The sequence below is a fragment of the Nematolebias whitei genome, chromosome 14 (assembly GCF_014905685.2).
Source record: "Nematolebias whitei isolate Nwh7 chromosome 14, NemWhi1, whole genome shotgun sequence".
Classification (NCBI taxonomy): Eukaryota; Metazoa; Chordata; class Actinopteri; order Cyprinodontiformes; family Rivulidae; genus Nematolebias; species Nematolebias whitei.
In genome coordinates, this window is record NC_056511.1 from 41,125,509 (window position 1) to 41,138,116 (window position 12,608).

General features: G+C 39.7%; 1 protein-coding gene across 1 annotated transcript in view; it reads right to left on the reverse strand.

Annotated features, from left to right (window-relative positions):
* The window catches only part of spns2 (spinster homolog 2 (Drosophila)), a 116,515-nt gene that overhangs the window by 33,456 nt on the left and 70,451 nt on the right, over window positions 1-12,608 (reverse strand). The window contains exon 4 of the mRNA XM_037687710.1: window positions 261-412. Coding sequence (XP_037543638.1) covers window positions 261-412 — 152 coding nt within the window. The remainder of the gene's footprint in view (window positions 1-260; window positions 413-12,608) is intronic.

Here is a 12,608-nt window from a genome sequence, read left to right on the forward strand (position 1 = left end):
TTTTACCCTGTGGCCTTTACTTTTTTCTTATTGGAAGCAAAATCTTCTCAGCCTCCTTTAAGAATCACCACTCAGCTGATTGAAAGGGTTGATTTTATTGTGGTTCAGGCACCATTGGTAAGGACAATGTCCAATTATTTATGCAAAAGTTTCAAATTCTTTGAGTTTTGACATCTGATAGACAACTCCGTGTCAAGATAAAGGTTTAACCATGTACATCCTCCATAAAAGAGCACACCCCAACAAGATCTGTCCCTCACCTTCCCACGGGGATGGCCAGGTAGAAGATGGAGAGCATCATCGTGCGTTTGTTACTCGTGAACAGATCTCCAATGATGGTGGGAGAGATGGAGGAGTAGCTGGACTCTCCGATGCCCACCAGTCCTCTGGAGAGCACAAACAGCCAGTAGTACTGAGAAGAGACAGAAAAAAACATGTTGATAAGCTCTGAAAGATATCTTCCCATCTATACACAGTGTTGACCCACCCACGCCTCACAAAACCCGACAAGAGTTCAAAAGCTGCAAAGATGTCTCTTTTCTTCTGTTAATAAAGAACAAACATTGTTCATAAATTTATCTTATTTGCAAAAAGCTCTTGGCTTTCTCTTGGCTCTTCGTGGCACCTACTGTATAATGCTACGGCCTTATCAAAACCATGACATTAATTCTATGAAAAACTCATGATTGTTGGAAAAAACATAATTTGGTGACGAGTGTGACAAGTCACTGTAGACAGTTTAGGATCTTTTGTCTCACCGATATTCACCAAAAGACAGTTTCTTCTGAACTGTTAGCGATAAACCAGCACAAAAATCAAAACAACGTTCTTGTTAAGATCAAATGTAAGTGCATCCATCAGCCGTAGAAAATTGTGCATCAATAAATGAAACGATGACTTATTTTAATGGCCTTCTGTTGGAGGCAGTGGGAATGTCAACTGTTTCCATGGCAACCGCTGTTAAAAGGATATCGACTTTTATGTCTGCACGTGAAGCTGCAAATAAATCTAGTTTCCGTACCCGGGAAAAGGACACAAATTACAAACACTGTCCACTAAACTGCATTTTGTCTGTTGGTTCAAAACTAAAATCAAACCTGACAGCAAGCTCAATATGAGGAATGCGTTATTTCCTTCTGAGACATGTTCAGGTACATCGAGGCTTCTCATTATGTGTGTGCAGGGTGAGAAAGAGTTATAGGTCCTTGTGTAAACTGATAAATGAAGTGGAAGCCAAGCTACGACCGTCACCTCAGAGAGGAACTGATCTCTGAGCCAACTCCTCAGGCTTTGTGCTGGTGGTGGCCCGGGACACAGAGTCCAGAGGTCATTCACACACAGCCATCAAACATTCTCTGGAGACTACACCAACACACACCGTGTTGTAAAATAACGCTCAAGAGATTCACCTCTACCCCCCTCAAAACCCCTCTGCTGTTGGCTCCATCCTTATTATTTACAGTGATGAACGGTTACAGCTTCCCTTCACAGCTTTTCTTTGTTTACACTGTATTACATTTGAACTCCTGCGTCTATGATGAAGCTGAGCTTTTACTGCCGCAGCATAGCTTTGTCACACACTTTAAAATGATTTACACAAAGTCTGTTTTCTTCCTCTGGTGGCCTGTTGTTACAGGGATCATGACAGAGGCTATTTTCTGGAGGGCGGTTGCCTCCAGACTATCATCACCCTTGAACCAGAAATGCCAAAAACACCAGAGAGCCGTGCAGCCAAGAAAGCACCACAAAATTTTGGTTAAAGAAATGGTAAAAGTTGATTGAAGACTGCAAAGAAATGAAGGAGAAATCTATTTAAAAATACTTTTTTTTGCTCTCTATCTGTGTACTGGCGCTTCTATTTTATACATCTTCCAAAACTAAAACTACTGTCATGGATCTGGTCAGCTGGACTTTCAACGCAATCGATAAAATCTTTTCAACCAAGCGACAGGGTCCTGGAGAACCCTCATGCCCCACTGAGACACATGCAGCAGGATACATCATGGATCCGTGGGGAGTTTGGGAGCTGATATGTCTTTTCGTATTGTCTCAGGAGGATGCCAAAGATGTTTATATAGTTGGAACCATGACAGCAGGGTTTCTGCTTTTGGGCATCACGGATACTTATGTTATCAGCTATTAAAAAAGACAGTGGCAGCAGCTTCAGCCAAGGCAAAACTGCCGAGTCTGTGTGAAAGTTTGGTTCGTGCTTTGAGTACTCAAAATCAGCTGATTTACGAGCTAAACCGTAAGATGAAAGCAAGTTGTGAGAGTCGCAGGCCACTTGCAGCTTCTGGGACTCGCTAGCATGTTGGAGATGACCTTGGAAAGGGCTCATAAGCACGGACCAGTGGAATGCCCACAAATCTGGCCATTTTGGATCTTGAAAGTACCAGCAGGACTCAAGGTTGACAAGAAAAAAAAACAGTCTGCCTGAAAAAATCAACAGTTGTGACATCTGAATCTGACTCCCCTGGTTGACCTTGAAGCAGGCCGACTTATCAAATTTCTCCTGGGATATGTGTAAACTAAGGAGAAGATATGTCCATCAAATCCCCCCACCCTGAGAACTCCTGTGAACGCTTATCAGAGCTGTACCGGCTGACACCAACATATTATCAGGACTATGGTGCTATCTGGAAGTGCTTCATGGACAAATCTCACCTTCTTGACGTCAAATGCAGATGTAATGTGTCTGTAAATGTGCTTGCAGGTAGAGTTTTTTTTTACGTCTTAAATCGTGTCCTGATAAGGACAAGGTGTGAAGAGATCTTTTTTGTAATACCACTATCCTCTCCTCATGGCCTTTTCCCCTGTTCTATCTAAAAAGTATTCTGAAAAATGATAAGGGGCTGTGTTCTCAAGGAGCAACAACAACGTGCACTTCGCCAATCTTTCGGACGACTGTACGAACATAATATCACTGTATTTCGGTACAATGATAATAAAGCTTATTCTGATTGTGATTCTGATTCTTTGACCGAGTTTTAAAGCAAATGTTAACTGAACTAAAGGCTAATACTAGCATAGCTAGCAAAATTTTACAATTTAAATGTGTTGACAGTAATGTTTTAGCACATTAGTCTACCTTCACTTTATAATCGTTTAAAAATGCATTTTATCTTGCCTATTTTATTCTGATTTACTGAATTACAGTTTAAAGAAATATAGTATTTTGATAGCCTCAAGTAAATGAATGCTATTATAAGTGTACTATAGTTAAGCAGAATGGCTTCAAGTACACCTTGTTTGTTGAAATATTCTAATGCATCAACATATTTACACATTTAATCCATTAATAAAAGAAAACCCAGATATTTTGAACAGTGGTGTTACAGTTTTAGAATAGATTTCTTTTAGCACACTTATTCAACAAAACAAAGTTACTGTCCGACAACTTTCTGTTCTTTTGAGGTTATTGGCTTAAAAGTCAAATCTGTGGAATAACAATTGGTACCTAATCAGTTTCATATACATTTAGTAAATACCTGTTAATAAATGAGCTATTTTCCAGTTCTGCTATCTGTACTATGTAGTACTAAACTTGTTTTTTCAATTTTGCCTTTTAGTTGCTTTAGAAACAAACGTTTATAAGGACGTTCTAAGTGGTCAAAGCAGTGTTAATTGCTTTATGGAGTGGTTACAAAGACATACACATCTGTATTCACATCGTCACAGGAACATAGTGATTGTGCAACACTCAGCCAACAACCAGTGCGACCACATCACCTTTGTACAGCAATGAAGACATTTTGTAGTTGAAGCAGTTTAATTGTTAAAACGGAAATTAAAGGGTAGGACAGTCATCGAATGACAAAGGTATAACAGCCAAGACTCCTACAACAGATCAGTTTACTCTGTGCTGTACATGCTCAAAGAAAAGCACGGCAACAGTTAAGTAGCTTCTACTGGAAGAGCGTCCAACTTCCTCGAGCAATCAACGAACAATTACCGGTATGTATGGACCGATCACATCCTCTTACACCATTTGGGAGTTCCTACTGAGATAAGAAAGCCCTGACACCGAAGAAGGAGATAAAACAGACCTTAAATGACCACAGTACCATCAGTGTGGAGGCTAACGAAGACAAAGTACCTTAAATGGTTACAAACTGCTCCCCTTCTAAAGCACTTATTGACATTAGGACTGAGAATGGCACGTGACCATTGCAGATAATATAAAATGATATATTTGTTTTTTTTTGCTATTAAAAATCATCCATCCAGCCATTCTTTGTATTTAACCTAAGCTTCAACATTTATGAAAATTTGGAGGAAAATGGAGACACATTTATGGAATACAGCTGCATGCAGACAGGGTTTCACAAGCTAAATATTTGCTGTCATGATTTCTTTATTGTCATGAAGATAAATAATAATCTTTCCATTTTATGTGCCTGCATTCCACTGCAAGTAACTCCCACCTGCTGTGCTTAGCTGCTGGTTACATCACATTCACATTTTCTCTGCTCACTTTTGCATCATCTTTAATTCAATAAAGCCTTTTTTTTTTAAAGATGCAACCAGTCAATCAGTTGTTTCTTGGCAGAACATTCTGAAACGTATTCAAAGCTGTTTAGCACCATTTTTTAAACTTTTCTTTTAAGCACTTGATTTCTACCTTGTCCCTTTTGCCTTGACTGAATTACTTCAAGCTGCACATTTTTATTTGTAATAAAGTGCTCCTGTCTCAGCCAGGAGCAGTTTCTGTGGCACAACAAGCCTGAACACCAACTGTGGTAATCAAATAAAATATTAATTAAGGCTATAATGATTTCTTGTAAAGACCAGAGGATCCACCTGGCCAGGTTTCATCACAATGGTCTCGTTTTTCTCATCACCCACTCTGTATTCATGAAAAACGAGTCATGCCTTCTATTTAATGAAATAAAATTTAAAAAATAAATGAATAAAAAACTAGATATATGTGTGAGGATTTGTGTAATTCTTGTGCCTTCTGTCCTGCTCTCCTCAGTGGTCTCCCTCTTGTAATCAGATCCTGCCTGTTGTCCTTCTCCAGGTGTTTGTCATGGTCTGTTCGTTAACGGCTGTATATAAGTGTGCGTCTGTGTGTTCCTCATGGTCTGGGCATTGTCTTGTATGGCGTTATGGTTCTGTCTTCCTCCGTGTCATCCCTGAGATCATGTAAATCTGCTGCGCGTCAGCTTTTGCTTTTTCTGTGTTAAATATATATTGTACTTTAAATCCGAAGTTCTCCGAGTCCTGCCTGCAAATGGGTTCTACGAGACACAAGAGTCGCAACAATGTACGCAGACTAGCACTCTCTGAAATTGGTTTCTCAGATCACACTATTGATTGGTTCTCTAATTATCTCTCAGATTAGAGGCAATGTGTTCAACATAATAGTACACCTTCCACTTATCTAACTGTAAATAACGGTGTTCCACAAGGTTCAGTCTTAGGACCCACCCTTTTCGCAATCTACATAAGTAATGTAGGTCGGATCATTCCTGATGCATCCTTACATGTTTATGCTGATGATACAGTTGTTTATTGTCGAGCTAAAACAGTGGCTAAGGCTTTCCAGCTTTTGCTATCTGTATTTGACATCATCCACTCTGATTCGTTCCATCTCAAACTTGTGTTAAATGCTGATAAAACCAAAGGAATGTTGTTTTCAAACAGAAAGTTGGTACCAGCAGTCCTTCCTCTTATCTTATCTACGAATGGTGCTCCTATTGAGTTTGTCGATTCCTACAAATATTTGGGTATCTTGGTCGAATCGCGTCTCTTTTTTAAGCCCCATGTCGAAAACTTGATAAAGAAACTGAAAGTAAAACTGGGTTTCACTCAGTTTGTTGGTGGTCCCTCAGATTGAAGAAGTCCTTCAGATGAAGGACAAAAGGTCTCAGCAAAAAAATAAACCATACAGATGACCTGACTGAACATTGTTGGATTATTACCTGGATTATTGAGCATGAACTTTGGTGTAAAACTGGGTTTCTTTTTTTAGAAACAGATCTTGTCTAACCCTGAATGCTAGAAAACGCCTTGAATCTGTGACTTTCCTTCCCTCCATTGATTACGGTGACATTATTTACATGAACGCTCCTACAAGCACCTGCAGATGTTGGATGCTGTCTATTAAGATTCATAACTGGCTGTAACTATTTTACCCACCACTGCACCCAGTATACACTGGTTAACTGGTCATCATTAACTTCACACAGACTCTGTCACTGGTACATTTTCATCTTTGAATCACTTCTTGGTCTGCTGCCTTCATACATCTCTTCCTACATGTGTCTGCGTGAGTACAGCTACAGCGTGCGCTCTCAGGACATCATTACCTGCAGTGTCCCCTCAGTGCAGACTGAACTAGGCAAAAGGACCTTCTCCTACTCCGCTCCTGTTTGCAAAAAGATCTGAAGCTCTCGACCTTGACTTCTCTAAGTGGCTTCAAACATCTGTTAAGTTCCTGGGAAAAACCAATGCGGACATGTTCCTGTTTTTAGTTTTCTACATCGCCTTATAATGCAGCTGTATTTGTTTCTTTTTTTTTTTTTGTATAATTTCTTCCATTTACTTTTCAATTTATATGATTTTTATGATTGTCTACTGTTGTCATCGCTCTTTGTTTAAAACAGGTCTCTTGTAAACGAGTCCTCGAGGCTCCATGAGACTAACCTGTAGAAATAAAGGCTGAACTGAATTGAATATGCATGCTGTCAGTAGGACCTAGTTTGCTGAGCTACGCTGCGTTTAGCTTTTTGGCTCAAACTCAGGCGCAATGGGACACAATCAGTTTCAAATTACCCAACACGTGACCATTCGCTGCAGTTGAAAAAGAAGTGTCAAACTAGCAGCTGGATCAGTAGTGGATTTCTGTTACGTAACATCCTGGTCCAAAGTCTGCTTCAAATCCAAAATGTCCCACGGTGTCTTGAAAGCATAATGACAGGAGTCAGTTGTAAGTGGTTATTAACATTTCATTATCCGGCATCGCTCTCATATCTCATGGTGACAGCGTTGTGGCATTGTTACGTAAGAACCTCTATTTTCTTATTTGTCCAGAACAATCAGAAGCATGTCTTTAGGGTGGAAATAACATGCGGGGCAAAGGACAGAGGGGCCTGAGGGAGCATTACCCCCGTCCTCATCTACAGTCAGGATTGTTTGTGACGTTTGTCAGAAGGAAAGAAGCCCCTAACCATCAGCAGCTAGAATTCATTTCTTGCTTTGGCAAGTGACTGCTTACTTGGCTTCTGGCAGACGAGTCTGCAGAGGATTTCCGTCAAAGAATGCCCTCCTGAGACCACTGACATCTCCGAGCTGTCACTCCCATCCACAGCTCTGAAGAGCTCTGGCAGTGAGCGATCTTATTCCATTAAGAGGCAGCGCTGCATGACTCTATGATGCTGCGTAAATTTAACTAACTCAGCTTTTAATGCCACATATCCATGCAGATGAGGCTCGTTCTTGTCTGTCTGTGGAAATGTCTCAACGTATAGACGAAGTCTTTCAAAGCAATATGATGTCTGCACCGTCCTCCACAGCATCACCGCCTGGAATAATGTTATTATTTAATGCACTCATCCACCCCCAAGCACACCGAGGCTTTTAGAGATATCAAGTCTAGATCTACACGTTCATGGGCAATGAACCGGCAGTCTTATCTTCTCAAGTGTTGTAATTGAGACAACCGTGAAGCATGGCTTCATTAGTAATTTGGCTGCAAGCCAGTGATAAAGTCTAAGGGAGGGTCGACATAAAGAACTTCGACAAAGGCAACAGTGTTTCTGACTATACAACCGTGTCGTTTCATTTTACCACCTTTAACAGCGAGCACATCCAGATCATGAAGGACTAACTAGCTCGTCACTGTCGATGAGGAGGCCTGATGGAACAGTCCCGCTCCGACGCTGTCTGTTTCAGTGAGAGCCGGAGCCACGTCTTACCTTTGTGCTGATGAATGAGCTCAACAGGGTAACAATGGACCAGAAGAAAATGCCACAGCTCAGGATGACCTTTCTGCTGAAGCGGTCGCCAAGGAAACCAAAGATGGGAGCTGCCACCATGAAGCTGCAGATGAAGACTGTAGAAGAGAAAAAAAGAAGCAAATAAGTTACTATGGTTACAGAAAGCAGAGGAAAGATCAAAAATCAGTAGTGGCATGTATTTACTTCAACCAGATTTGATAAAATATCCAGAAAGGGTCCAAATCCTCCTGATCAGACAGTGTATGGGGGCAAAATCCCCCAAATCCAGGCTGGTCTGAGCTAACTGCCTCAGCGCCTTGTCCACTTATTAGGTCAAGACCTGAGACTGAAGTGTGCCAGAGACAGAAAGACAGCCAGAGGACGACTCCATGCCATTAATCAGTATCTTATTACACGTCACCTGCACTTATTACAAGTAACTTTGCTCAGCAGCATTAAATTTAGAGCGCTGATAAGAGCACCTGAATTAGATTAAATCTACAAAGCTAAACAGGAAGGGAGGGAGGGGAAAATGAAGTGCTCCAGTAATAAGGTCAAATTAAACAAGATGGCGCATGACCACTGTCACTGAAGGATTTGAATAGTGAGTGTTTGTAGCTTTGGGGATGAGTGTTTTTCTAGACTGGAACTGAACAGGGAATGCACCTTAATGCTTTTGGTGTGAGACATTTAAGTAGGCAGGAGTTACACTGTGGAGAAGAACAGAGGGAGTTATTTGTCCTTGTCTGAGGTGGAGCAGACGAATCCTGGCGAGAGGAGGGAGCAATCTAATCCACTATAAGGTGCAATGGCGGAGCCAGGGGGTGGCCAATGGTGGCCCTGACCACCGTAGATTAATCTTCAGCCTCCTCACCGGTCACCCAAATCATTTGTGGAAACTATACTTTTAAGCAATATAAAAACTAGAAAGCATAGTTTCTTCAAATGATATGGGCGGCTGGTTTACATATATATGTGGGGGTGGCCATCTTGGATTTTGACATTCATTCATTCATTCAACCTTTATTTAAACAGATAAATCACATTGAGCCTCGAAGACTCATTTACAAGTGAGACCTGTTTAGACAGACAACAAAAAGTGGTGAAAAATGACACATAGGGTTTGGAGACAAAAAAAAAAAAAAATCCTAACATGCTCTTGATCTTTGGCTGAAGGTTAAAAGCATGAGAATGAAAAAAATAAATCAAGGGGACATGGCAACCCACTTTTGGAAAGGAACCGTTCTTATGCCTAGATGCACACACCAAAATGGAAATTGGTACCTCACTTGTTTTTCAAGTTGTTGTGCTTACACAACACACAGACTGACCGACGGAGTGTACTTCCAATTGTCCCTTTTCACTCCATGATGGGGGGTGGGAACATCACAACATGTCAGGGTTTAATGGATTACAACTGAATTATAATTACAATAACCAGATCCAAAGCCGTTTAAAGCAACACATCACACAGATCCAGGGAGTGTACTTCGGTGGCTCTGAGGCCATAAATAATCTTTTCTTACATGTGAACGTTTGTCTGAGTTAAAGGAGCGCGAGTGAAACTTGAATTCTTTCAAAACCGTGTTTTGTGCACAGAGAAGGGCACGGATGCTTCCCTCAACGGCGCCGAGGTGAACTCAGGAAGCAGAATGGAGTGTCGTGACACATCGTCATTATTTACACACAGAGGAGGATGAGCGAGGGGCGAGGAGGGCGGCGTGTTACATAAGACACACACCGTCCCACAGCTGCCGAGGCCACAGGATCAGCACAATAATCAGATTAGAGCACAACTGTAGTTTGAAACAGAGACCCTATTTTTAGACAAAAGTTACTCAATATTAAATCTTTTTATATAAGTGTGTCGCAGGTGTTTAGATGGAATACCTTTAATCATATCACTGGTTACTCATTGTAAAGGTATGCTATACAGTAAATTAAAAATAAACAAAAACTGAAGAACATAATCTAATTTTACACGAACTAAACTGCTCATAAGAAACAAACTGTTGCTGTTTTGTAATATTTATATACGTCTTCATTTATTTAGGGTTCTTCTAGTGAAGGTTAAACAGTTTATTCCTTATGTTTTGTCATGAAATACATTTTAAATCATATCAGGGAAAAATGACTTTTTATCAAACAAGACAAAGAAAAGAGTATTTTCTAACAGATTGTACAAGATCGTTGTTTTAATTCTGGTTTTATGTGTTTTTGTGAATGTTTATGAAGATTCACTACTGTGATCCATTTATCTACTCGAGGTTTGTCAGCATCTTTCTCGTTCCGCAGTTTTTGTGCTATTTCAACAAATCATTTATTAAAATGTTCAGCTCCTTCAGGAGAACGGTGCTATGACTTTTGGTATTGGTGCAACTTTAGCTTTTTGGAATATTTAGCCTTTTCTACCATTTTTGTTTCTCCTAGAAAATGAATTGAGCTCATTTTCCACCCTTCAAGTCTTTAGAGCTGTTTACAACCTTTTACTGCTCCTTTCACATTTTGTTCTGCTTCAGCTTCTTTCAGATAACTTGTGCAAATGTAAACATATTTCAGCTACTTTCAGCTAATTTCAGCTGTTCTTTCAGCTGTTTTGTGATCCTTTTAGATTCTTTCTGCTAACTACATTTTTGTGTTTCTTCTAACTTCTTTCTGCTAATGTTCCATTTAGCTTATTTATGCAAGTTTCAGCTTTTTCTGCTATTTATCTACTATTTAGCTGTTTTTATGCTACTTTCAGCTTTTTCGGCTAATTCCATGTTTATGCACTTGTTTCAACTTTTTTCAGCCTACTTCAGCAAACATGTACTCTCTCCACTTCCTTTGGGTAATTTAAGCTTCTTTTGGCTTTCTAAGCTACTTTTCAGCAGTTTTTGAAGGGGTTTGTTTGTTTGTTGTTGGTAATTTCATCTTTTTTCAGCTAATATCCATTTCTTTGGCTCATTTCTGCTTCTTTAAATCTAATTGGACAAACATGCATTCTTTCTGCTTTTTTCTGCTAATTTAAGCTTGTTCTACCTTTTCAGCTAATTTTTATTTTTTTCTTTTAGCATTTTTTAGCTATTTTCGGCAGTTTTCAGATAAATTCACGTTTTTCATTGTCATTTCTGCTACTTTCAGACTAATTAACTTCTTTCTGCTAATTTCAGCTTGTTGTGCTCTGTTCAGCTTAATTGTGTTAGTTTAAGCTTCTTTCTGCCTTCTTAGCTACTTTTCAGCAGTTTCTTTTTGTTGCTGTTGCTAATTTCAGCATTTTCAGCTAATTCCACTTTTTTTTTTTAGCTCTGTTCAGTTCTTTCCACTTCCTTCTGGTGGTTTAGGCTTTTTCTGCCTTTTCAGCTATTTTTCATATATAATTTCAGCCTTTTTAAGCTAATTTCCTAATTTTTGTGCTCATTTCTGCTTATTTAGCAAATATGTTTTTCTGACTTTTTCAGCTAATTTGGGCTTGTTCTTCCATTTCAGCCACATTTCAGATTTTTTAGCTATTTTCAGCAAGTTCTTCTGCAGTATGCATTCACACTAGTTCCTCTAGTTTTAGTTAACTCTGTCTTTTAGCAAAATATCTCATGAACCAATGGATGGATTTTATTGAAACTCTCAGGAACTAATTACTGAATACAACTCAACAACTGACTAAATTTTTGATGGCTTCAACAACCAGCTAAGCCTACAAAACACAAGATAATTAAAGATGATTACAATATAATCAGTATATTATATATAATAATATATATAATATAGTATATATTTTACAAATATTGACCTAACAAGTATTGTGGCTGTAGCTGAGGTTAATTCCCCACCACATACACCCAGAGCTACTCATTGTACAAGAGCTTTACTTATAACTTTAGCATTACCTATTGAACATAACTTTGTTTGTCTGTTAGCAAAATATCTAATGAACCACTGAAAATATTTTACTAATACTTTTGGAAAGTAATCCCAGGATGTACCACTACTACTGATTAACTTTTGGAGTAATTCAAATTCAAGATGGCTGCCACAACTAATGAACAGTAGCCAACACAGAAATGGCATCAACTCAGTCAGACAGACAGATACTGAGCTCAAATTTGATTTGGTAGAAGATGAGAGAGACCCTCAACACATGCTTGGAGCGCGACTCCATGCAACATTGCATGAGATTGTGCGTATGGCTGGTTTCATAGTGTGACCAAAACAGCTACACCTGCGTCATTTCTCATCACAAAGTGATCTTATTTTGAAAATCTGACAGGAAAGGCAGCGGGCGATATGCATTCCTTCTCAGCGAGTGCTGCCGGTCTGTTGTGTGATGTTCTTTAAATGCTACAGAAGTCTGATGACCGCTTGCTTTACAGGATCCCAAAGAGCTCAGCCTATGCACATGCACACACACATGCACAAACACACACACACACACAGTGGGGTTGCTGCAGTGCTCGCTGCAGATAAGATGAGGGAGAGGCCCACAATCAGCCACCAGCAGCTGGTCTGTGTGTGTTTGCAAAAAAGTTAGTGTTTGGATAAAACTGACATCTGGATGTGGCCTATTTTGAGTCATTAGCAGGATAAAACATCTGTGTGTGTGTGTGTCCTATTTTATGCAATTTGTTGATTAGCTGTCATCCCCTTGAGCCATGTTATCACCTTTTAACAATATCAGCACACACTAATGAA